Below are 27,368 nucleotides of genomic sequence, written 5' to 3' on the forward strand. Positions count from 1 at the left end.
GGCTCGCACTAGCCGCGTGTTTGCAAGCTTTTCGTGGTTTCAAACGTTCAAACATGTGATTTGATGTTACTCCCGTGTGTGTCAAGGTCACCTGAAGGTCAGGTCAGGTCAGGTCATTGACCTTTGGTGACCTCGGGTGACCTCGGGTCACTTTTTCGAGTTTTACATGTTTCTAGGCTAGTTTTTGGAGCTGAATTCGAATTTAGCAACCATTTGAACATTTACGAAGTAGTTTTGGTGACTTCGTAACATGTTACGAAGCTGTCAGAGGCGGTTGACACGTACTACGAATACCCGTCACGACGCCTACTGGTTGACCTGACCTGACCTGACCCGACCTGGTCTAAATGCGTCAAGACATCATCTGTGATCAAAACTAACACGATATTCGTGATCAGCACCCCGAAAAACCCCTTAGCAACCACACTTTACGACTTTCTAACAGGTCCCGATTTTCCCGACTTTGGGTCATTGACCTGACCTGGAAGGTCAACCAATGATCTAGGACCTTAAAATTGGGTATCATCGGCTTCCTCTCGTCACGGGCAACACGCTCGTTTTTTCCGCGAAGCTCTAGCTCGATCAGGGGCCAAATGGCAAGGGGGGGGGGTCCAACCGACCCCCCCCCCCCCTACACATTAGAAGCTGGCAAACGCCGCACACATGCGAGGGTTAAGTGACACTCACAATTCACAAATACATTCTTATTCTGACCCTCACAGTACATGGTAGTGCAGTGTACTTGTAAATAATCGTGACTGCCGCACTGTGCGTGTGTCACCGGTAATACAATATATGTACAGGGTGGGGCAGCATAATCGGGAATAAATATCAAACGGGATTATTTGGTCATGAATTTAAAAATACAGCTCCAAGCACTATTTTAGCAACATCCCATCAATTGGTCACCTTTTACCTATCTCTCATCCTATGTGACCGCCCTCGGCGTCGATGACCTTCTCAAGGCGGGTCCAAAAGCACGCGCATGCACGTGCAACCTCCTGCTTGTCCATGATCGCCCATCAGCATCGTACCTTGCACTGAAGACCGTCTTTACTGATGATAAGTTGTTCATTAACCTTCTACCAAAAAACGCTCCATGTAAAGAATTTGGTCGGATTTAAATCGGCGGAGTTGAAGGACCAGAAGTTTTTGGTTCATCTCAGGTGGAGGTGCCCTACACAATAACATGTCGTCCTCACTGCAGTACCAGCACGGACAGAGTCCTCGTAAGTCGTGATCTGGACCGTCAGTGATCCTCTGTTCCGACGGCTCCACATGAGTCTGCCACAGTGCGGATGTATTTACCAGAGGTGCTCATTTTATCTGGGCTCGATGAAGTAGGGTGCACCACGTGCACCTCCCTTGAAGACCACCCATAGGTCCATCACCCCAACAGGATGTTTACTTTGCATGACCCAGGGGGATGTCGTCCCGGTTCTTCCCATGTATTATTCGCCAATCAGCTTAACACTACCGGTGACGTCACTGGAGGACCGCCAATCGGGGCCGGTGCGGCCGGCCGGGCCCGTAGAACGCCAAACGCAGACGTTTTCAGAAAAGCGTAAGCCGTATAGATACAGTCGTGGGTGGATTTTTGCTGTGATTCGGCTCTCCAAGAGTGCGTCAGGGTACCAGGACCCGGACAAAGGTCATGGTGAACCGGCATCTGATAAAATCCGCTCACCACTTAGCAGCCGACTTCGACCCTTCACTCTCGTAAAACACAAAAGCTTGCCGGTCATCAATCCACCTGCATCTCTGCATCTGCTTACTACCTATATCGACTAGTTACTGCAGCCGTTTTGGAGCGGCTCACGGCCGATAACACACCGGACGTGCGCTAGCCGTCGGTGCTAAGCGCTAACCATTGAGTGCGCGTGGCCGACTGCCGCCCCGATGGCGCTGGCCCCCGGCACCGGCGCGGCGCTGCTGACCCATGGGGGGGGGGACTGCTAATTAGTTGAGCCGGAATTGGGATAGAAGCCGGTATGGGATTGGGATAGAAGCTCAGCGAGACTAAGGGATTGTGTGATGCCTTCGGTAGGCCCCTCAAAATCACCTGTGTAGGGCCCTCAGGGCCGCCGGTTATGAAGCCTTTGGAGGCACTGGTGTGGGCCCTCACAGGTACCGGTGTGAGGCTCTCAGATGCATTGGTGCGGGGTCCCCAGAGTTGCCACTGTGGGCCCTTAGAGGCGCCGGTGAGGGTCCTCACCGTTGCCGTTGTTGGCCCTCAGAGACACTGCAGTGTGGGGTTGTCCCAGTCGGGTGCGGGACCCTTAGAGCTGCTGGCTCGAACCCTTTACAGGCCGACAGGGGCTCTCAAGAGGTCTGCGGTGCCTTCGGGAGCCCTGTGGAGTCCTTAGAGACCAGCAAGATACATTCAAACGCCAGTGGGGCCCTCAGAGTCGTCGGTGTGGGGCCTTCAAAAGTCACCGGTGAGTGGCCGTCCGATGCGCAGGTCCCGTCTGAGGCCGTCAGAGGCTCCGGCGTTGAGCCCCCAGAGCCGCCGATAAGAAGCACTGGTTTCGGGACCTCATTCAAGGGTGCCGGTCGCACTCAGAGGTGGCAGTGTGGGGCCCTCAGCTAGGCACCGGTGTGAGGCCTTCACAGCCGCCGGTGAGGGCCCTCGCAGGCGCCGTTGTGGGGGCCTTCAACCATTGGTTTAGGGGGTCATCGCAGGCGTTTGTGGAACCCTTAGAGCTGCTGGTCCCTGATAGGCCGGTAAGGGCCCTCAGAGGCCGGCAAGTAGCCCTCAGAGGTCGCCAATAGGCCCTGAGAAGCCGGCAAGGGGCCCTCAAAGGCCGACAAGGGACACTAAAAAGCCGGTGTGGGGCTCTTATGGATAGAAGTGTGGCTCTTCGGAGCACATAAGGTGTTCTTCAGAGCCCTGTGGGGCCCTTCTGAGTCGAAAGATGCCAGCGTAGACCCTCAGCCGCCAATTGGCGTCGCAAGGCCCCTCGGGCCCGAGAGGCCCCCTGATCCGATGGGGGCACGTGCCCCCTGCTCCCCCCCCCCCCCCCCGATGCAGATAGAGAATGCAATCGGCGGTGCGGGCACAACAATTGCAATTGTTCCTTCTCCCGTCGCGAGGTCGCCCATCCGACCCATATCCCATGATTGTCAACCCTGGGGCTCGGGTCGGCAATGTACCGGCAAGGAAATCAGCTTTAGTTGAGTAAAAAAGTTATTAAGAGTCATTAGTTGTCATTACGTTCAGTAATAACAACTATACGGTGCCAAATGTACCCGACGTACAGCTTGGAGCCGGGCGCCGCCCGGTCTCCACCAGTGACGTCACGCTAATGCTTAGCGACCGGTCCATTGGAAATCGCGGGATGATTCTACCTCTCTTATACGGCCTTGGCATGACCGCTGGAATATTCTCGATACAATCCCCTATATGGCTTGCCATTCTTTTTTGTCGTATTCCAGTCGGTGGTGAGATTTTTGGTCGCTGAAGTTTTGAACATTGTTTCTTTTTAATATGCTCAAGAGCGTCTTCCTTATATTCAAGTGAGTCATCTGTATGTCCTCTGCTAAGAGTTATTTTTACGACGATTACGTTAACCTTTTGTCCTAAGTATTCCCACACAATCCTTATTGTCCGTGATAACACGTTGACCTGTCCAGCAACCTTTACGTGGAATTGCAGGGGTTTCAACAAAATGTTCTCGTTTTACTCGTTTAACATTAGTGTCTATTAGAGGTCTGCACCGGCCGGCTGCAGCCGCGGCTGGCTGCAGCCCCACGGCTGTGGGCCGGGGCGGCTGCAAATATCTCCAAGAACACGGCTACGGCTGTGGCCACGGCTGTGAGATTTCAAGCTCAATCTTAAGTACTCCAATATAAAATTTTAAATCCTTAATCTCACATTCTGATAAGCAGTCTAGCCTGTAAAATTCATGCAAAGGATGCCCAGCAACATTGAAAGTGGTGAAGCCTTTGAAAACCTGTAATGGTTTTACCATTTGTTGTAGGGGAGTTTGCACTCTGGTACAGAATACTAATTATAGGTACCAATTGTTCCTTCATCATCAAGAGCTTGACAGTTTCAGAAAATGCAGCATGTTGCATTGTCACATCCCTCTCAAATCAATCTCACCTGGTCATTAGGAGAGCACCTTACAGCTATTGAAGATGAGCGTTCAATAATTCTTTCAGGTAATAGAAAAAGAAATCACGCCTAGGTAAAGGCAGGTAAAGGCTTCATAAAATATTATCTAACATAACTCTTAGATGTATTTCTGGATTTTCGGCAAGTCCAATTACATAATATAAAACTGGCGCTTTATGTTCTAACTGGTGTGTGAGTGACCGCTAACAGAAAATGCTGATCAAATAAGCCAATGGAATTAGATTATAAGTGAACATGAACCTTACTTACGGTTAATTCACATGATGGTGAAAACCCTGAACACGTAATTCACATGACGGTGAAAACCCTGAACACAATATTTCTTACGCGAGCTGTTGACTTTACTAATAAAATGACGTCTTCTTCTGAAAATGTATAAATTTGATACTTACTCTTTATTTGAAAGCAAGTTTTTGACTACGTAGCATTATTATTTATTAATTATAATTTTTATGGCTGTTTATAGTGACACAAAACAATTTATTGCCACTTCTTTGCTATTGACGTCATTAAAAACTCAAGTAAAATTTTTGATTAAAAGAGGTAATTGTGGCTCGCACGTCCTTGGGGGATTTGAGCGAAGATCATTATTTGGAAAAATCAAAATAGAAGAATGTTTTTCTTTCTTGGATGCTCACTAGTGTTTTGATGCCTTGCATATCAAATTAGTTTGAGACTTGCCCAGAAGGCTGCTTCAAGTCTGGCATATCACACCCCAGAAAATATGCAAGGTAAGAAAGAAGCAAGAGTTTTGACTAGACAATCTCTGTTTGACAGTCCATCAACTTGAGTTTCATTTTCCATACCTAACATTGATAATGAAAAGCATCATGGTCTGTTGTTCTGTCCCACAACCATGCTTCAGGATTTGGCATTAGATGTCTACACTGCTAGTGCTTCTATTCTGGTTCGTTGTTTATTGTTTCTGTTGTTGTAGGTACCTAGGTACCTACCCATCTTTCTTAACCCCTTGCAAGGGCTTGTGTAGGCAATAGGCATGCGTTGCGCATCAGGCTTCAGGCCTTCGGCCTAAAGCCAGATACACAACCACTTAACCTATGATGCTTCATGAGCTTGAGAATCTATAGCCGATTGCAATGTGCTTTTGGCTATATGTTTCAACTAAAAACAACTTATTATATACTATTTGGTTGCATTTCATTGAAAGTATCCACGGCCGGCTGACGGCTGGCTGCCCACAGTTTGCCACGGCTGTGGGCGGCTGTGGCTGTGGAGCCACGGCTGCGGGGCGGCTAGGCTGTGGAAAATTGCAGCCGTGCAGAACTCTAGTGTCTATGGGCGCGCGCAAAGCACTTGGAGCACCGTCGAACTATTTTGCTGCTCTTTTCCAGGAGGTTGCATGCTCATGGATGTAGTCATGTTAGATGATGCACAACTTTTGGGCGTTTCATTGCCATGCTATAATTTATCAAAATAATGTCATGCCTACTCATGATTAGAGCCCAAAAAGCATTCCCGATTATGCTGCCCCACCCTGTACATCACTGTGATGTCCTTTGATGTAAATCACCTATGTTGGCCTGATTTTCATCTCGGTCTTCTTCGGTGAGTCCAGTCCCCTCCACATGACCCACCATATTCCAGCCCAGTCGCTGCTACGGCTGTCCTGGTACGGCCCGTTTATGGTGCTGTATCCGCACACCCTGCCAAACCACCAGGCCCCCTGGACGCGTTGCGCACAGTTATAGTGCGACGAGCCGTCCTGGTCACGGTCATAGGTCGAGAACTTCTCATTGACGCCATACTGCAGACCATCCCCGGCATTTCCCGAGTAGTTGGAAATCCTCGATCTGTAGCCATCCAGTTCGGAAGAGATGGCGAATCCTTGATACAAAGCGTATGCCTGCCTGCCGTTAAACGCCTCTAGGTCAATACGGAGCTCGTACCGTCGGTCCTTTGACGACGTCAGCTGCCTTATCTTTTCCAAGCCCCACCAGAATTCCTGGGTTACATTTCCGAATCCTTTCTTATAATCCGACCATCCGAGGAAGAAATTCTGGCGGGGTTGGATGTCGTCTCTCCGCTGGATCACCGTCCAGTTCCCTTCGGCAGTTTCCATATCGCAGAACGCTTCGACGTATGGTTGTTGACTGTCAACACCGGGCCGAATGAGGTAAACTCCAGATGGGGAGCCGGCAGGCAGGTCGCTGCAATCACGTGGGTGTTTCTGCTTCACTGTATCGTTATTCATAGTCACTGCAACGTCGCCGTCCATGGTTTTTTGTTCGCTGAGTAGACTGCTGAGTTTGTTCAGCTGTGACTGCTGACTGTCGAGCCTCGTAGCCAATTTACGCATTTCTGTATTATATTTTTCCATGGTGATGGCGATAGCTCTCAGTTGTTCTGTGTGCTCGTTCCCTGTGACAGTCTTCTCGTCGTGCTGGGAGTTCTGGCCGATCAGCTGTGTGATGACCTCGTCTAGCTGAGTCTGCTGGCCGTCCAGTCGGCTAGTCAGCTCCTCAACTCGAGAACCGAGCAGAGTCAGCTTAACCTCGATGGACTCCAACTGTGACTCCATTCTGCGTTCTAAAGTCGCCATCCTCGACTCCAGCGTGATCTCCAGCTGTTCTTGTCCCGACTGCAGTTGGCTGATGATTGGCTGCAGCTCAGAGTGCACTGCCTGCTTTATCTGCTTTATGATTTTTGTCAACGGTATGGACTTGCCCTCGGCACAGCCAGCCATCACGATCAGCGTGCTCAAAGCTAGGAACGTCGCCACTCTGCCGCTGAGGGCCGACATGTTGACACTGGTGCAGAGAAAGCAAACCTCCAGCGCCGACTGCCGAGCTCGGACTGACGGCTCGGAGCTGGCAGGACGTCTGCAGAGCTCGGTGCGACTGGCCTCTATCAGACGGCGCCGCATCCGGCGATACGGGACACGGCCCGGTCCCGTGACTGACACAGCGATAAACTCAGCGATAAACATTTCAAATGGCACCTGACCGCTCTGTTGCAGGGGTCTTTCTCCTCCTCATGGCAGCCACATCCATTAGCCCCTTCATATGTGCACGTATTGTCTAGTCGGCGCCATTGACGACCGTGGAGAATTTTTGCAGCATCAGCATGTTCGGCGTTCGCACTGCGCAAGCAACGGTCGCGAACTCAGGCTGCAACGACAAACCTTACAGCTAGAAATGCCACTCGGATACCGACTTCTTGGTGTACATATACCGATATTTGTCGTGAAATATTGTTTCAGATAGACACCTTTTTGGGTTTAAAGAATCAACTTCTAAATTTGACCTCATTTAACCCTCGCCCCGCGTGGAGGGCAATTTGCCCCCCCCCCCCAGTGGTTTTTCCTAAATAGCAAGAAAACGGCGGCGCGCAGCGCCGCCAAATTTTCAGTACCTTTCTGGGCATCAATTTGACACCTTTACATTAAATTTCAAGTCTTAGGTCACCTTAGGTCAGGAGTTTTTGAGGTGAAACTGAGGTCATGTTCGAACAAAAATGAGCAAAAAACATGAAATCTTGAAACGCTCACAAAAGCTACAGTTACCAAGCAATTTCAAAGTTCTTTAAATGGTCATGTAGACAATAGACAGCGATACAATACAGCTATCTCGGATTTTCAAAATGTTTGGATTATGAACAAAAAATCAAAAAATTGATTTTTTAAGAAAAACTCAAAAATCCCAAAAAATTTTCGAATTTCAAAAAACCGGTATGTATGTGATGGTCCTTGCGCTCTTCTATATACATATCAAATTTTAGATCGATACCTTCTTTTTTGGCCAAGTTATAGCGAAAAAAAAAACTGTTCAAAATTGATGACGTCATATTTTTAAACTCAATTTTTAGCAATTCTAGACCACGTAGCGCAAAACAAAAAACACCGTTGAACTCCTTGTGACGTGACGAGTTGAATCGAATTGATACCCATTTTATGCAAAAATATCAACTTTGAAATCTGACCTAATTTGACCTGACCTTGACCTGACCTTGCCCTGACTTTCACCGGAACATAATCTAAACTGACCCCAAAGGCTGCCTGACCCACATAATCGTATTTGTCATGAAAAATGGACCATAAACATGCATCACATGATATTTTCATATTGTGACCCTCAGTGACCTGACCGAGCTGTGACCTGACGTGGTATCAGTGACTTCAAATAGCAAAATGTGTGTTTGACGAACGTTTCCCAATCGATGATTTTCAATGAAATGCATTTTACTCGATTTTACAACGCCGTTAGGCGGCACGGGCGGACATCGATAGCAGCGCCTCTATCGGTCACTAGGGAAAGCTGGGCTGTAGGCGACGAAATACCGGCTGAGTTGTCACACGCTGAATAGGTTTATAGCCATCCGTCTTGTGAAAAAGTTGAACTTATGCCTTTAATATTTCTACAGGCAATTTTAGAAGTGTCTTCACATGGATTACAAAGCCGTTTAGATTATTGTATTCACTTCAAGCCTTCCCTATTGTTCTTGATGATGCGGGAACTATTTCTAATAAGTGTTTCTAGCTTAGTAAAAGAACATACTGTGCAAACGATGAAAAAAGCATAAATGGAAGATTTTAAATGCAATTTTCTCTAACAATTAATGGTAAATTCTCTACATATCAAGGAAAATGTGCATGCTAACTGATAATTTAAAGTTCTTGGGGCCAGTTGTTTTCTTCTTTTCTTACGTCGCCCCAATGGCCGCGAATACACTTGTGATAACGCCTATCGCATTTCTTGAAATGCCTGTAAACGGTGAAAATTCGACCTTTGACCTGACCTGTGAGGTCATCGGTTTTACCTAGGTCAACGAAATTGGGTCACAAGGTAGTTCCCTGATGGGGCTATGCAACACCGTTTGCCGCTTGTCGCTATGTTGCGTGGTTCTCGAGATCTTAGGGGGGGGGCAAGTTGCCCCCCCCCCAGCAGGGCGCGTTGGTCGGCAGACCTCAGCGGGGCGCGGGTTAATCCTATCCTGACCTGAGCTCGACATGAACTTCATCTAAATATGGTCAATATAAGCCGTTTTCACGACGGGCTATCCGGCGAATGCACCTATTTTGACCAAATCTGCACCTCATTTCTTGTACAGCAAATATCTTCATTTTATGAATTTATTTCAGTGTTTTAACCCGCGCCCCAGGGGGGGGGGGCTATTCATAGCCCCCCTCCCGTTTTTCTGCAATAACTTCTAAACCGCTTGACATATCGCCGCCAAACTTTTAGTACTTTCGGCTGCATCAATTTGACACCTTGGGTCAAAATGTGAACTTCGTATCTATGATAGGTCGGCCGGAAATGACGTCAGAGTGACGTCATGTTCGGCCAATTTCGACGCAAAACATTGAACCACGGGAATGACTCCCAAGAGCTCAATTTTTTAGCTAGATCCAATTTCTTTGCATGGGAGGACTTATAATGAACTGTGCTATCAAACTGCTATCTCGAATTTGCTAAATTTTGAAAATTTCGAAAATTAATAATATTAAAATTCAAAACTTATATTTTATATTTATTTTCAAAAACTTTTTGACTTTTCGAAAAAGCGAATATATAATAGAACACATGCTAATGACTTACTCTAGCAAGTTTTAGCCAGATATCTTCAAAAATGGCCAAGTTATACGCATTATAGCAAAAAAGATCACATTTTTTTTCAAATCAATTTTTCTGTACGTATCTGACATCGTGCATCAATATAAATAGCACCATCGTGTTTCTGAGCTCAAACTGCATCCGATAGACATACGTTTTATTCAAAAATTTCAATTTTGAAATTTGACCTTTTTTTACCTGAGTGACCTGAGTGACCTGACCTCAGCTATATTCAGATGAAAATGGCCTCAAATGACACAGGCAACACCGAATTTGAAATATATGGCCTAAATGGACCATAAAACATGTGTCACGTGACCGACTTATGACAAAGGTTTCCGTGACCTATGATGACCTGACCCTGACCTGAAAATCAAAGTACAAGTTTGGTATCCTCAGGATATCTAAAGCATCTGTTCACGAGTGTTTGAACAAAAAATCAGCCTGATCTGACGTGTAAGACGGCAGCCAGAGCCCAAAACATGAACAAGCCAAATATCGATAACTTTTACTTTTATCTGACCTGTGACGTCATCAGTGACCTCGAGGTCAATGAAATTAGGTTCCACCTAACAGTTTTTCCGGGGCTATCAGAAGCCATTTGAATTTGACGATCGGCCCAGTAGTTTCGGAGTTAAGAGGGGGCTATGAATAGCCCCTCCCCCCAGTAGGGCGTGTTATACGCAGACCCCAGTGGGGCGCGGGTTAACCCGCGCCCCGTAGGGCTACCGGCGGACCCTACCACCCGTAGGGGGGGGGGGTCGTTTCGGCCCCCCCTAAGATCTCGGAAAGTTATCGGCTGATTTTCAAAATTCAAACGGCGTTCGATAGCCTCACCCGGGAACTACCTTGTGACCAAATTTCATTGACCTGGGTCAAACCGATGACGTCACAGGTTTGATCCGCCCTCCTGAGGTTTTTCGCAAATAGCGGGAAAACCGCGGCGCGTAGCGCCACGAAACTTGGTACGACTATTCTCTCATCAATTTTGCACATGGTGTGCAAGTTTGAACCTCCTAACTTTCAAGGTCAGGTCACCAGGTCACTTTGAATGACCCAACCTCAAGTCACTTTTTTGCAACTTTGTCACCGTGCCAGAGCTACAGTAGATGTCGGAGGCCTTTGAAAGTCGCAGGATGTTATAAGGTCATTAGTAGCTACAATTTGTATATCTCGGAATTTTGATGTCGGTGACCTAAGGTCAGGTCAATTTCGCGACCTCCCCATTATAAGTCAACGGGGGAAAAATAAACTCCCTGTTTTTACCACTAAAACGGGTCGGAATGGCCCCATATACCATACATGACTTCATATACGATCAACCTTCACTACCTTGAGGTCTGTTTTGCTGTTGGGCAGCTGTAAGGTCATGTGACGTCATCAAAGGTCACCAGCGGTTTTTTGCCAATAACTCCGTACAGGAACAAGATACAGCCGCGCGGATGGTCTCATTGTGTTCAGCTCGTCAAGACGCATCGAAGATATACATGATGACCTCGAGGTCACGTGACCTGAGGCCAACCTCTGACCTTGACCTTTCGAGGTCAACTCATATATCATTCGATGCGGATTGACGAGAGGATCACGATGATGCCCTTAGTTTGTTCCTATCTTGACTAATTCGAAAGTTATTCGAGAAAAACTATCTCCATATCTAGCGCCGCCATTTTGACTTTTTCGACCCCTGTGACGTCATCTTTGACCTGACCTGAAAATGACCTCGGTAAAAATTGCAGACCTTGTCCGTGCGTATCCGATGCCGTTTACCGCTTGTCGCTATCTTGCTTCGTTCTCGAGATCTCAGGGGGGGGGGCGGTCATCCGCCCCCCCCCCCCCCGTCGCTCGGTGCGAAGTTGGCGCAGACCCCCGTCGGTGCGCGGGTTAAAAATATGATCAAGTATTGATGAAAATTACCATCTATTTTAGGTCCACCATCACCACCAGCCATCACCAGCACCAGCACCAGCACCACCGGCTCCGGAATCACCAGCACCAGCCTCCGTGAGTGTTTCTGTATTGTATTGACAGTGAAAAGGCACGCATGAATTGTGTATGTGTTATCAATACATTGATAAAGGATATAGTAATATCAAAGAGCTTTGTGTATGCTTAGTGTTAGTATATATCTACCTTCATCTTAGAAATATTGTGAAGAATCTTGCAAGCGATACCTAGGCCAGTTTTCATGTCATAAAAAAAAAACAAAAAAAAAACTACGAGTTACGATGTATACCCACAAATGGCGCAAGTGCTAAATATTTATCTATTTCAGATCCCCTGCCTGCATTATCAGCACCGCCACCAGCACCGCCGGCCTCAGGAGCAAGCCAACCACCAGCGGGCGTGAGTACACCAGCGGAATCTGCTTATTGTGTTTTTGTTCACAAATTGTCCGGTTATTGTGTTCCGTTCCCGCGTCCCATTCCCGTGTCATTTTTTTCGTGTCCCGCTTCAGTTTTATGCTTTATCCCGCGCCCTGCTGGGGAGGGGGGGGGTGTTAGAACACCCCCCCCCCCTACTTGTAGTTTTTCGCGAATATCGGTTTGACCTAGGTCAATGAAATTTGGTCACAAGGTAGTTCCCCGGTGGGGCTATCGAACACCGTTTGAATTTTGAAAATCGGCCGGTAAATTTCCGAGATCTTAGGGGGGGGGGGCGAAACGGCCCCTCCCCTACGGGCGGTAGGGTCCGCCGATAGCCCTACGGGGCGCGGGTTAAAAATAGTCCTATATAATCATCCTGTGATTTTTAAAGCTTAGGGTCACATCATATTATGACAGCCCTAGCATAAAGTAATGCAATTTTTAATATAGCAAAATGCTATATACCAAAACGTGACCTAAGCTGGCTCCAAAGGCTGCCTGACCCACATAATCGCATTTGTCATGTAAAATAGACCATAAAACATGTATCACACGACACTTTCATATTGTGATCCCCCAGTGACCTGACCTCTGTGACCTGACCTGGTATCAAAGTCCAGCGACTCAGCAGGCAGTTCAACTTTCTTGAATTCGGGAGCCATGTCCTCACTGCACTCTGAAGACAAGTCACTAGATCAGCAATCGCCTCAGATTTTGCGCTATTTTCGACCTTTACCGCGCTACGCGAATCAGGCGCATCACTCGTCTTTCCCAACTGTTAATCATCACTCCATTTCCAGGTCCATCCACTGCTTCCATCTCTTGCCGCCATTACAGCCACTGTTTCGGACAACTCTAGCCCATCGGGACGCCCTCCTGATCACTATAATCCAGCCCGAAGGTATTGGCGCCAGCCGGCTCCTCGCGGTTCGCCTCCAGCTCCTCGTCCGTCACCTCAGACTCCTCCGTGTCATCGTCCTCCTGATCCTCATCCTCGTCCTCGTTCTCTTCCTCCTCCCTCCCGTCTTCGTCCTTGTCCGACTCGGCGCGCTTCATCCGCCGCTCAGCAGCCATCGACTCCTGACGCTGTACAAAGTCACTAAACTTCTCATTGAGCCTCTTGGAGCCCTCGGCGGCGCTCTGAGCTAGCTTCTCGGCCAGAATCGGGTCGGTCGCCGACGGATCGCAACCACGCCAGTCTTCAGTGCCCGTCAGCGCATCCATGGACTCGGCGAGCGCAACGCGGCGCTGCTTCTGTAGCAGCGTCCCGATCTGCAGGAACGCCCTCTCGGCCTGGTCGTGCAGCGCCGTCGGGCCCAGATGCAGCCGACAGTGCTGGTTGGCCTGCTTGATCAGGCTCAGCACGTCCGTGAAGTCGGGGAACTCGCGATTGCGGTTGACGAACTTCTCGATGCGCCGGTTGATCTGCGAGTAGCCGGTGCCGTGGAAGCGGATTGGCTGCCAGTCGAGTTTCTCAGCCTCCTCGGTGGCGCCCACCAGCCGGCAGTAGTAGCGATACACCCGCACGTAGCGCCGCTTTAGGCGGGCACCCACGATGTAAGCCGAGCAGGCGGCGTCATCCCAGTCCACCTCCAGCTTATCCTGACGCACGATTTCGCGCTCCAGCCGGCGCAGCGTCTTCTCTAACTTGGCCACGTGACGTCGATGTCGACGTTTTTCCCTCTCGTTCTGCTCAGAAGGCGCTGCTGAGCCGTCCACCGTTGCAAAGGGAGAGGGTGATGCCTTTGGTGCGTCATTTAAATTAGCTTTCTTCGATTTGTCAACTTTGTCTGCTGCTCTTGCGACATTATCCGTCGCTGCTGTTTCAGTGTTGTCAGCGGCGGCGTTTGCTTTTAGCGCCACTCGCGGCGCGGAGCAGCTCTGCGCCGAATATGCCACGATCTTGAACTGGTCGAGCTGCTCTAGGAAGCCGCGCACCACGGTGAAGCAGCGGTCCGGCTCTGCACGTAGCCGTTCGGCACACTGACGCGTCACTCCAATCAGGTGCTGGACTCGCCCGGGATGACCGCTGGTCACCGCCAGCACGGCAGCGTGGCGGCGCCGCACCTTCGCCTCTATCTTCAGCTCGGGCCCGGACAGCAGCGGCTTTAGCAGAGCGCACACCTCCTCCAGACCATCTTTACATGGGTCCGGTTCTGGTTTCTGCTCCGGTTCCGGTTCCGGTTTCGACTCTGATGTCTCTTCTGTTTTCTGGTCACCGCGACACCGGGAGTCCAAGCGGGCACACTTGGGCTCCGGGTTGGCCTCCTCGCCGCCAATAGCACCAGCCGGCCGTCTGGAGCGGGCAGGCCGGTCATCTGCGACCGACTTGGAGCAGTTTCCGGTCGACAAGTGACGATCACGGAGCTCGGGCGGTTCCGCGTCATCGCCCCGCCTGCAGACGGCTTTGGTCCCGCCGAGCCCGGCAGCCAGCGAGCAGCCAGCAGTCTGGTCTATCTTGCTGTCTGATGTGGCTTTTCTGTGTTGCTGAGCAGCAGGAGGAGTATAGTCATCATCACTTATTATTATTACATCATCCATCTTGTTGAGAGTACCTGAAACAAACATCAAGTGTAAGCTAGTGATGTCAATTACGGAAAATCGGAATACCGATACCAAACCAAATACCAACCAAAACCACGGGAAAATACCGAAACCAAACCAACTTGGGAAAATTATGGAAATACCAACTTATTACCGATTTCTTAGCCATTAGTGAGGGTTTATGATACCAACAAAATACCAAACACATTACGATTGAAATACCAGTATAACGCCTTTTGGGGCGAATAACGGAGCGAGCGAGAGGGTGGGCCTTGCACGTGCGAAATTGCGAGGGGGTACCTCCAACTGACTTGTGCACGGCACGGCACCCTACTAACCGGTCTCTAGCGATGTGCCAAATTTGAGCACAATCGGCTCAGCCGTTCTCGAGATCTGGAAGCGGCACCCTGCACGTGCGCACGTGCAAAATGGGTCCCAACTGACTTGTGCACGGCACCCTACTAACTGCTCCGTAACCGTGTACCAAATTTGAGCGCAATCGGTCGAGCCTTTCTCGAGGTCTGGAATCGACCCCTGCACGTGCGCACGTGCAGCAGCACCCCAACTCTGGCACATGGATATGCATTGCCTAGCCCTCGCCCGCACATGGGGGGGGGGGGCTTGCCAACCCCCCAGGTAGTCTTTCTGCTCTGCACTCAACATTTTAGAGTTAGAAAGCTGATTTTTCGTATAGCTGCTCCTGTATCCTTTCTTGATGTCCACTGAAAATTTCAAGTTTCTGTGATTTTTGGTTTCGGAGATATGACCGTGTTTTTCAGGTCATGTCATGACCCAAATGGCCAATTCTCAACATCTTGCGTTTACCATGGGCCTTGTGAGCTTTTGACACCCTGATTTCGGCCTTTTTTGCCAGTCTTACCTCCCACCTATCATGGAACATGTTGTTCGACGATGTACAGGGGTCAAGGTCAGGGTCAAGGTCAACCTAGGTCATCTAAGATAATTGCGTTTAACCCTCGCCCGCACATGCCATTTTCCCATCCTAGAACGCACATGGGGGGGGGGGGGTGCCACCCCCCGCGCCATTTCGTTCCTGTTGGAGATAGAGCTTAGCGGTAAAGACCAAAAAGATTCTTTGGGAAGAGACGAATCCAATGATACCCAGTTTTACCTTCTCAGGTCAGTCATTGACCTTCCAGCTCAGGTCAAACTAAAAATGTTGCTGTTTTGGGTCACCGCTGGATATCAAGTGCGCTGCTTATCATATACCGATGACGATGCCGTTTTCTGGTGCCAAGCCAGCTAGAACCACTTTGTCACACTACCCGACCAGGTTTTTGCTGCTGAGGTCATTTCAGGTCAAGTTAGGTCAAGGTCAATTATATGTGTTTGTATGTCTGTGTGTGTCTGTGTGTATACTGATGTGTGCACCGATTGTTTATGTGTCCATATTACATGAAATAATGATCTGAGAAGCTTTTACCAAAAATGCAGTAAAAAAATTCACAAAAAGTAAATTCCGCTTGCCTAAAACGCAATTATCTTAGATGACCTAGGTTGACCTTGACCTTGACCTTGACATCTGTACATCGTCGAACAACATGTTCCATGATAGGTGGGAGGTAAGACTGGCAAAAAAGGCCGAAATCAAGGTGTCAGAAGCTCACAAGGCCCATAGCCAACGCAAGATGTTGAGAATTGGCCATTTGGGTCATGACATGACCTGAAAAACAAGGTCATATCTCCGAAACCAAAAACCACAGAAACTTGAAATTTTCAGTGGACATCAAAAAAGGATAGAGAAGCAGCTATACGAAAAATCAGCCTTCTAGCTCTAAAAATGTTGAGTGCAGAGCAGAAAGACTACCGGGGGGGGGGGGTGGCAACCCCCCCCCCCCATGTGCGTTCGAGGGTTTTAAGGCAAGCCGAATTTACTTTTTGTGAAGTTTTTTGACTGCATTTTTGGTAAAAGCTTCTCAGATCATGATTTCATGTAATATGGACCCAAAAACAATCGGTACACACATCAGTATACACACAAACACACACAGACATACAAACACATATAATTGACCTTGACCTAACTTGACCTGAAATGACCTCAGCAGCAAAATTCTGGTCGGGTAGTATGACAAAGAGGTTCTAGCTGGCTTGGCACCAGAAAACAGCATCGTCATCGGTATTTGATAAGCAGCGCACTTGATATCCAACGCTGACCCAAAACAGCAACATTTTTTAGTTTGACCTGACCTGGAAGGTCAATGACTGACCTGAGAAGGTAAAACTGGGTATCATTGGATTTGTCTCTTCCCAAAGAATCTTTTTGGTCTTTACCGCTAAGCTCTATCTCCAACAGGAACGAAATGGCGCGGGGGGTGGCAACCCCCCCCCCCATGTGCGTTCTAGGATGGGAAAATGGCATGTGCGGGCGAGGGCTAGTGGGTGCTTACCTACATGCCAACTTTCAGCGCAATCGGCCCAGTAGTTACCGAGATATTGCAACTATTACAAAAGTGACACCTCTTCGTTATGCACGTGGCACGTGCATAAGGGGTCACCCACATGCATCTGGAATAGTCCAATACTTGGTAGAAAGAATGAAGCTACCCTACAAAAATTACCGCGTGTAAATCGGTCAAGTGGTTGCTGAGATATAAGCGTCGCAGAATCGTGACCACGGCCGGCGCTCATACTCAGAAATTTCCGTTATTCTACGTAAGACTCCGCTCGCTTCGCTCGCTCCGTAACCAAATACCAATTTGGTATCGGTTTGGTATCGGTATACCAAAAAGTTGGTATCCGATTGACATCTCTAGTGTAAACCCTCCCTAAAACACTTTGCTGAATCCAGCATACAGTTTGGTGCATAGGGGAGAACTGCCTAGGATGCCCAGGGTAGGTGAGCAAACCCTTACGCATATTTATGACATATAGTAGCAGCCACTTCCCATCAGTGTAGGTACTGCTCAGTGAAGATGACATAACCTTTTTTTTTAAGAAATACACCGCCACCCATGAACAGGTGACCAGGAGTGCCCCCGCCCTCGAACCCAGCGACAACAGAGCCCTTACGTTAACACCAGAAAAACTGAGGAGATAAATGTCGCGGCACTCCCTGCTAAGAGGTGGAAATAAACCAAATATAAGCACAAAAGAGGGGCCAGGGATGTTAGTATGGTGTAAGAAGAAGGCGGAAAGAAGTCAATGGACTAATGAGTCATTGACTGAACCTCCCACTACGATCCCGAAAAGAACACTCATACTTTTCATTTATACATTGGGTTAGAGGGGTCTCATTCATGCAGTTGAAAATAAGGCTGGTCATGCATTAGTGTGATATTATGGTGTGACCTGGGAATCTCGGCCAGCTAAGCAAAGCTTGTTGCTGGTCGAGTCCCCAGGTCACAGCATATGGATGTGGCAAAAGGTGTATCATGGTATATTGTTCTAACTGTGTGTTGTTGTTAAAAGGGACTTATCAATGTTAAAATATGTAAATTTTAATAGACTGACATGAAAGGGCCTTGTACATCTGTGCAGTGCTATGTATAATTGAGGATGAGTTGCGTTTTTGTATGTTTTTTAATAGTTTCTTTCGACAGTTCAGGAATTTCTGACAACAAAAAGTGGGGTGCTACAATGCTGTTCCAAAGTCGAGGACCTTGCCAGAAGGCAGTTTTTGTGCGATATAATTTTCGTGTGAATGTTTCTCGGAAGTGGTGCGTAGTTCTTGTTTGGATGTTTTGGTCAGCCTGCAAACAGAAAAGAGTTTCAAGAGATGGTGGTAAAGATCCATTTAACTTTCGATGCATAATTAGAAGAAGCTGTTGTTTAGCAATATCTTTTACTTTTAGCAGGTTTAGGGCTTTGAAAATGGGATCCGAATGAGCAAGTCTAGGCTGATTATCAATGATTCTGATAATACGTTTTTGAAGGATTTCAATTTTGTTTAGGTAAGTTGGAAAAGTGAAGCCCCATACGACAGTGCAGTAGTTTATGTAGGGCAATACTAATGAGTTGTAGAGCAAAAGAAGTGATTTCCTGTCCAATAAGTATTTAATTCTGTTTATGATTCCTATGTTGCGGCTTATGGCCAAAGCAAGATAATCGATATGGACTGACCACTTTAATTTTGGATCAATGTATACTCCCAAATACTTAACTGCGTCTGCCTTTTTGATACAGTCATTATTAAATTTTATGTCTAGTTCAAATTCTTGGTTGGCATTACTGTATACTTGATATACTGTCTTTTGAGTGTTGAGGGTAAGCTTATTCATTTGTAGCCAGGAACAGACAAATTTAGATTCATATCTAATGATATTTTCCAGACTTTTTAAGTTTGTGGCTTCGAAGAAGATTGCGGTATCATCGGCATAAAGGAGAAATTTTATATATGTCTTATTAGCTATGTTTGGTAAGTCATTTATATAGAGAAGAAATAATAGCGGGCCTAATATAGAGCCTTGAGGAACCCCAATACTTATTTCTTTTAGTTCAGATTTTATTTCACGGTACTCCACACATTGTAATCTTTTTGTCAGGTATGATTTAATGAGATGTAATGGTGGACCAGTAAACCCATAGATATGTAGTTTTTTTAGCAAGATGGAATGATCGACAGTATCGAAGGCTTTCTTTAAATCCAGATAAATACCACAGATGATTTTGCCTGCTTCCAGTGAGGTAGTGATGTAATCTTGGAGCAAAAGTAAGGGCATGTAGGTAGATTTTTTCTTTTGAAACCCGAATTGAGATGGATTAAGAATAAGGGCATCAAGTAGATATCTTGTCGTTCTTTCGTGAATAATCTTTTCAAGTATCTTAGATAGGTATGGTAGAATGCTTATAGGCCTATAGTTACTAAATGATGTTTTATCCCCAGCTTTATAAATTGGTTTTACCACTGCAATTTTCAGTGCGTCCGGGAAACAAACAACAACCTTGTTGTTGTTTGTTTATTGGAGCTTTACGGCGCGCCGACTACTGGGGTCATTTTGCGCCCATAACGTCATAGTATGTGGAGCAAATGTGTCAAAAGATAAAGCAAGCATAACCTTAGCGCGAATGGCTAATGGATAGGTACGTACCTATGGAAACAACATGTCAAACTGTAATAAGTCACAACTTCTGACGGACTAATGCGTCAGTCATGCAAAAGCAACAACAACCAGGCCTTATTAAACATGAAGGCACTGGCATCTGGCAGGCTATGTTTACCTTTTTGCACCCTCTAAAACAGGGCTCGGCAACCTACGGCCCGCGGCCTGGATCCGGTCCGCAACCAACCGTGAGACTGTGCCTGTAGCCGGTCAGTCTGTCTATGGGGATGCCCGTTCAGTACGGGGACACACGGTGAGTCCGCCGGTCACCGTCTCACCAGGACAGAGTCACCACACAGGGACGGACGGGCTGCTGACCGACAGCGGGCTGACACCAACCGCCGAGCTCCGCACAGGGACGGTGACCGCGCCGCTGCAGCTGCGGCCCGACAGGAAGGACGTCAGATAGCCGGGACAACACCGCCGAGTCCCAGAGCCGCAGGCAGCATGGTGCGGTGGACCCGACGACGGTCCGGGGAGGGGGGCGGGGCGGAACAGCTATCTGCTCGGCCGAGCGGCGCAGTATGGAGTGGGCGTCGGTGGGTCCGAGTCAGCTCACTTGAGAGGCCGGTGGGTCCGGGTGAGGTCACTGTAAAGGTCGGTGGGTCCGGGTCAGGTCACTGGAGAGGTCGGTGAGTCGGCTCATGTCTGGTCTCAGCCCCCCCCCCCCCCGTTGCCGCACACGGCGGTACCTTGCCGTCGCGCGGTGTCCCGTCTCTCCCCGCCCCCGGCCCGCCGCCCCCTCCGCCTCGCGTAAATTCCCCCCCAAGGGGAATCTGATGTGTGTGTCAAGTCCCAATTGTTGACGCGACGACTGTGGCGCCAACCTTTCTTTCTTTTCGTTTCCTTTACCGTGCCCTATCCTTCCCTGCCCTGCTCTTTGGTTTCGGTCTGGCTCTTTGTTTGCGCGCTCAGTCGTTCTGTGTGCTCGTTCCCTGTGACAGTGTTCTCGTCGTGCTGGGAGTTCTGGCCGTTCAGCTGTGTGATGACCTCGTCTAGCTGAGTCTGCTGGCCGTCCAGTCGGCCGGTCAGCTCCTCCATTCGGGAGTTGAGCAGAGTCAGCCTGTCTTCGATGGACTCCAAGCGTGACTCCATTCCGCGCTCCAGAGCCTCCGTCCTCGACTCTAGCCTGCTCTCCAGCTGTTCTTGTCCCGACTGCAGTAGGCTGATGATTGGCTGCAGCTCAGAGTGCACCGCCAGCTTTATGAACTTTGGCAACGGTATAGACTTGCCCTCGGCACAGCCAGCCGTCACGATCAGCGTGTTCAAAGCTAGGAGCGTCGCCACTCTGCCGCTGAGGGCCGACATGTTGACACTGGTGCAGAGAAAGCAAACCTCCAGCGCCGACTGCCGAGCTCGGACTGACGGCTCGGAGCTGGCAGGACGTCTGCAGAGCTCGGTGCGACTGGCCTCTATCAGACGGCGCCGCATCCGGCGATACGGGACACGGCCCGGTCCCGTGACTGACACAGCGATAAACTCAGCGATAAACATTTCAAATGGCACCTGACCGCTCTGTTGCAGGGGTCTTCCTCCTCATGGTAGCCGCATCCATAAACCCGTTCATTTGTACACGTATTGTCTAGTCGGCGCCATTGACGACCGTGGAAAACCTTACAGCATCACCATGTTCGGCGTTCGCACTGCGTCCGATACAAGCAACGGTCGCGAACTCAGGCTGCAACGACAAACCTTACAGCTAGAAATGCCACTCGGATACCAACTTCTTAGGGGGTATATAGGGCCTTGCTTCTTGGTGTAGGGGAGAGTGGGGTAATTTGGCCGGTGGTGTAAATTGGCCGCCCCCACCTGTACGAAAGCTGATAAAAGTGAATGAAATAACTTTAGTCTCTATTCATTTGTCATCAGCAGAACTAACTCGAGAACAAATGTCAAAACTTTCCCCCCTATAGTTTTATTAAAAATTAATAAAAGGTTAATTACGTTAGAAAATGGTAACTTTTATTTCCGTTTAAAAATTTGTATAACATGTAGGTAGTATTTGGGCTGTAAACGAATTCCAACATTATAGCGCTATTTTTTGGGTGTTCAGCGGTTCCAAGAGCAATTTCATCTAGTTCTGTACAGCCATGACGACTTTATAGACAAAAAGTTTCAGAATGGCAATGTGGGGTTATTTGGCCGGGACTAGCGGGGCAACTTGGCCGGTGCACTCAGAGTCACTATGCTGGGACGGCCGAGTTGTCATGGTCAATTATACCATAAAGGACATAATTCATGACCAACTTTGACTACCTTGATGCCATATTCCCTACTGGACAGCTGTAAGGGCATGTGACGTCATCAAAGGTTACCTAACGCCTTTTGGCTAATAAATACTTACAGAAAAAAGATACAGCCGTGCAAATGGTCTCATTGTGTTCAGCTCGTCAAGGCGCATCGAATGATATACATAATGACCTTGAACTCACGTAACCTTGAGGTCAAGCGACCTGAGGTAACGTGACCTGAAGCCAACCTTTGACCTTGACCTCTCGAGGTCAACACATACATGTTTCGATGCGGAATGACGGGAGAATTACGTGGTACTTTAAGTTTTGGCCTAGCTTGATTACTTCAAAAGTTGTTCGTAAAAAACTGTCATCGCATCTAGAGCCGCTATTTTGACTATTTTCGACCCCTGTGACGGCCGAGCCAACCTCCAAAATGCTTCAAATGCGTCGTAGGACACGCGTCATTGCTGAATGTGAAGCTGACTCACCTATAACAAAAATCATGGCCTCAAACTAACACCGGCCAAATTGCCCCACACCCCCGGCCAAATAACCCTGCTAGTGGGGCAATTTGGCCGCTTTGCAGACCTTTGTAATACGCCACAATTTCAATTTAAGTAGTTAATCATTTCAAGTGTACTGTCAAAGAAAGTAAAATGTATGCCACACCTGTCAGCGTTGAGAAAATGCAGAAATGTGTTGTCGATTTTTAGTTACATCGTTTTCTAAAAAAAGCGGCCAAATTACCCCACTCTCCCCTACCTATACCGATATTTGTCGTGACATATTGTTTCAGATAGACACCTTTTTGGGTCTAAAGAATCAACTTCTAAATTTGACCTCATTTAATCCTATCCTGACCTGACCTCGACATGAACTTCATCTAAATATGGTCAATATTACTAATTGCGTATGCCCATCGAGTTTTATTAGCAATTAGCAAACTAAAATGACGCAGAAAACATGTGTCGCATAAATCCTATTCTGCATTTCGTACTTGATGACCTGACTTTACCTTGACCTTGACCTTTACACATGGCATCTTATCCAACACATATTGTCTTGGAAGCCTAAGAAAGCGTTTAGGGTGATCAATCTCAGCCCATTTCTCGCCAGCTGGGCTCCAAAGCCAGTGATCTAGAAGAGTTCCAGAGGGAAAAATGCAATTTTTCCCTTGGCCTGACCTTGAACCGACCTGTGACCTACTTTCAAAAATTGTACTCCAAGGGTTTGTCTTGTTGCGAGTTTTCGATTGCTGTTTTCCCCGTCTTTCTACGACTATCCTTTCGGAAGGAAGAAGGACTTCAGAATCTGTCCCCCAGCGGCGGGAGTCTACTTTTGAAAAGCCAAGCGTGGCGCGGGTAAATCATACATATAGCGACTACTACAGTTCCTTGTATAACTTTTGGCGACAGGCGAAGAGCGTAAGCCGTCAAATTTCGCCGAACATATTGTGGATGACACTCGAGCAGTACCCAGAGGCGGATCCAGCTCAGAGTTTTTTTTTTGGGGGGGGGGGGGGCAAACCATAAAAATTATCGATTCTTTCCATGCATCGTCCATAGGCGTAATGTTAAAATCATGCCGTTTGGGGGGGCAAATGCCCATTTTGCCCCCCCCCCCCCTGGATCCGCCACTGGCAGTACCTACAAATTACAATTCAAGAAATGCTGTTTAGTGTTTGCATGGTCTTTATTGTGCATCTCCTCATAAAACAAACACGGTTACCATTGATAAGCATATCAATTTATATTTTGCATTGCACGATTCGCAATAACTGCACAATGGATTATTATGGTGTGCGGTGTCACAGCCGAATGTGAGGAAAAACCCGTGCTCACAGGTGTCTGAATTTATTTGAACGCCCAGTGGTATTTGCTGGTGCAGTTGCACTGACTACGACACAAACAGACACAGACGGCCCGAAGTCAAAGTCAGTTGTCGATCAAAGTCATTGTCCTGTTTCGGCATAAAGAGTGAATTCATCGACGGATGAGAGTCCTGCCAGTCCAGGAAAGTGCACCAAAATGCAACCTTGGACCAAGCAGAATCTCGGTTCGGCTCGAACAGCCTAATCAACACTAAAGGGCAGTCGCAGTCGGCTCGTCTCCCTCGGGGGCCGCCACCACGGTGTCCTCCTCGCCTTCTTCAGGTTCCGCCTGAGCCGGGCGCTTCCTCCTCCTGCGCCTGCCGCCGTCCTGGGCAGCGCAGCCGACCCGGCCGCCCTTCCTACGGCGGCGAGGACGTTTGGACTCCATTTCAGCGCTTCCATCTTCTGTGTCGATGGTAGTGCCAGCTTCTGAAGGAGACTCGGCCTCGGTTAGGTCCTCGGCTGCCGCAGAGCCGGTGGACGTGGCTGCCTCGCCGCTGTCGTCATCATCTTCGTCGTCGTCGTCAGCTGTTTCTGCAGAGGTACTTATTCCACCTTCTCCATCTCTCACGACCATCCTCTCCATGCTGGCGCTGAGTGACTCGGATGAGGAGATAGCTAGCGGCTGCGGATAAAGATAAGATGTGTGATTCTAAATCAGTCTTAGGGCTGCTGAGAGTACGTACTTTAATTAATAACTAATAATAATAAATAACATAGTAATAATAAATAATAGTAGTAACAATAGTAATAGTTAGATAACAATAGTAATAATAAATAATATAATAATGTTATTTATTACACTATGGTACTACGTACCAATCGGAATTTTCATTTTTAAGCAAGTTTTAGAAGTCAATAAACATCCCGCGCTAGGGTGGTAGTTTGATAGTAACACATCTAGTCGGGGAATGAAGCATTCTCGTACCCTTATGCTCGTCCCCTAGCCCGCGCCCTGGTGGGGTCTGTTTATAACGCGACCTGGTGGGTAGAGCACTTCATGGGCCGGATAAATCCGTTATCCACGGATAAATCCGCGGACCGGATAGGATTTGATTCTAAATTTGTTAAAAAATAACGGATATGGGCGGGCCGGATTTGGGAATTGAAGGTTGAACCCGGATCAAAACGGATCAAAATTTTAACATTCAACATTGAAGTTAAAAATTAACCTAATGTTCTTTCTTTATGAGCCTGTCCCGTTTCTTGTCATTTCGTATGTGAACATACGTGGTACAAATACGAGGTAGCAATGACAATCTAACATTCTTAGATGAAAAAACCACGCATATTGGGGGACTGTCAGCTCCGAATGGAATAAGAATTATTATGAAACAAGTCACTAAAGTTTCTGGAGTCACTGAAGTTTGCACTTTGCGTGTGGGTGAGTAAAGACTGGGATGTGGATAGTGGGCATGGGGCGGTATTACAATTATGTAATATCTGTTGGGCACTTGTAACTCACTAACTACCACCATACATGGATTTGATGACCTGAACTTCCCTATCTTCTTACTTCTTAGAGAAATTGTGTATTACTATTGAAGGATGATACCTAGTTTACCAATGTGGTGATTTTCATGTGGTTTTAGGTTTATAAGCATGGTTTTTGGAACCATGATGGTCTGTGAGATGTATGGCTGTCTGGTCCCTTAGATTGAATTTGTTAGTCCAGTTTTGGGTGAAACCAGTTATTGGTGAAACGGATTATTACGGATATTTTTTGGAAGTTTGGCTGCAATACGGGCCATGGGTGGGCCGGATTCTGATATTCAAAGAAAGGCGGATAATGGGCGGATCTGGATATGACTTGCCGGATATGGGCCGGGCCGGATCCTAAAAAGCCTATCCGTGAAGTGCTCTACTGGTGGGGGGGGGGGGCTATTTTTGGCCCCCCCTCGTATCTCCGAAACTACTGGACGGATCCGCAAAATTCAAAAAGCGTTCGAAAGGCCTGTCAAATTTGTCGAAGGAAACCAAATTTCATTGACCTCGGGGTCACCGATGACGTCACAGGTCAGGTCAAAGATGAAATGTTTCACCGTTCACGGGTCTTCTAGGGAATGCGCTATAACACCGAGGAAAACGCATTTTGTCGAGAATCAGCGGTCACACCTATCCGTGCTTCTATCCTCAGGATACTGAAATCCTTCTCCTCCACCCCACAACCCCCTTCCGGGCTGGACAGGCAACTTTATCTCATGCGGGCTGCTCCCTTGTAGCGGCACCGCTGCTCCCGAGGGAGCGCACCCCGTAGCCGGGTGCAGTGAGTGCCTTGGGGCTGGGCGGCCTGTCTTCGGACGGGCTCAGCCCCGGCGACTCACTAGGATGCCTGCCCAGACCAATGTCTCCCCCTAATTCCTATCATCCTTCCGGCTCTGCAATGGTCTTGTCGACCGAAAGGGCCTAACCCAACAAAACAAAAAAAAAAAAAACAAACAAACAAACAAAGAATCAGCGGTAGGGCGTCAGTTGCCTAGTAGATATGTTGCTATTAGAGGTCACTGGCAATACCAGGTCAGGTCACAGGTCAGGTCACCAAGGGTCACAGGTCAGGTCACATGAGCCCAACTTTACTAAGGTTGTGTGATACATGTTTTATGGCCAATTTTTCATTTCTAACTCAATGGTGTTGGTTATAAGACTATCAGGTACGGCTTAGGTCACTTTCTGGTGAAGTTCAGGTCAAGGTCAGGTCAAGGTCAGGCCAAAAAAGGTCAAATTTTAAAGTTGATAGTTTTGCATAAAATGGGTATTAATTCGATGCAGCTCGTCACGGGGAGTCTAATGGTGGTCTTTGTTTTGCGCTACGGGGTCTAGAATTGCTAAAAATTGAGTTTGAAAATTTGACGTCATCAATTTTGAACAGTTTTTTCGCTATAACTTCGCCAAAAAAAAGAGGTATCAATCTCAAATTTGGTATGTGGATGGAAGGCGGTAAGGGCTATCACATATATTCCGGTTTTTGCGAAATTCAAAAAACTTTTTGGATTTTTCGATTGTTATATTCAAAAAATCTATTTTTTGATTTTTGGGGGTCAAAATCAAAAAATTTCAAAAATCCGAGATAGCAGTTTTGTAGCCCTGTCTAATTTACAGCTTTTATGTCTTTGTCATTTTTCTGTATTTGCAAAGCTATAGGCCTGACAGCTCTTCCCGCGAAACCCTTTTTTGGGTCGAAAACGGCAGAACATGACGTCACTCTGACGTCATTTCCGGCCAACCTATCATAGCCTTTGGAAAAAAATTTGGTCACAATGTGTAAAATTGATGTCCGGGAGGGTACTGAAAGTTTGGTGACGATCGGCGCAGCGGTTCTGGAGATATATCGAAAAGTCTGGAGGGGGGGCAAAAAATAGCCCCCCCCACCAGGTCGCGGGCTAGGCCACGCAGTGACTAACGGCACGTGGTAAAGCGGCTTTCGAGAGACCGCCAAAAAGTCATAAAGAACATACTGCAGTTATTTTAGATCGGACTAAAAGTAGTTACACCGGAGGACATCAGAGGCTATTTTCCCCAATGTTGACGCTTTCAAACAAAGCGGCATATAGCTCATGAGCTGGAGCTCTAGAACATCACGAAAAAT

General features: G+C 47.8%; 3 protein-coding genes across 3 annotated transcripts in view; all 3 read right to left on the reverse strand.

Annotated features, from left to right (window-relative positions):
• Positions 1 to 5,669: 5,669 nt before the first annotated feature.
• Positions 5,670 to 7,022, reverse strand: LOC122376035 (techylectin-5A-like). Its single transcript, XM_043355700.1, has one exon. It carries the CDS (start codon positions 7,020 to 7,022, stop codon positions 5,670 to 5,672), a length of 1,353 nt encoding a protein of 450 aa, XP_043211635.1.
• Positions 7,023 to 12,336: 5,314 nt separating this feature from the next.
• On the reverse strand, positions 12,337 to 21,024 carry LOC122376032 (death domain-associated protein 6-like). Its single transcript, XM_043355688.1, has 2 exons — positions 21,014 to 21,024; positions 12,337 to 14,626 (listed from the first exon to the last, which is right to left on the reverse strand). The coding sequence occupies exon 2, from the start codon at positions 14,610 to 14,612 to the stop codon at positions 12,927 to 12,929; it is 1,686 nt and encodes a 561-aa protein (XP_043211623.1). The 5' UTR covers positions 14,613 to 14,626; positions 21,014 to 21,024; the 3' UTR covers positions 12,337 to 12,926.
• A 2,561-nt stretch (positions 21,025 to 23,585) lies between these two features.
• LOC122376036 overlaps positions 23,586 to 27,368 on the reverse strand; it is a 4,100-nt gene continuing 317 nt past the window's right edge. The window contains exon 2 of the mRNA XM_043355701.1: positions 23,586 to 24,407. Within this exon, the coding sequence (XP_043211636.1) occupies positions 23,994 to 24,407 (414 nt within the window). The 3' untranslated portion in view covers positions 23,586 to 23,993. The remainder of the gene's footprint in view (positions 24,408 to 27,368) is intronic.

The sequence above is a fragment of the Amphibalanus amphitrite genome, unplaced genomic scaffold (assembly GCF_019059575.1).
Source record: "Amphibalanus amphitrite isolate SeventyFive unplaced genomic scaffold, NRLGWU_Aamphi_draft 001990F_arrow, whole genome shotgun sequence".
Classification (NCBI taxonomy): Eukaryota; Metazoa; Arthropoda; class Thecostraca; order Balanomorpha; family Balanidae; genus Amphibalanus; species Amphibalanus amphitrite.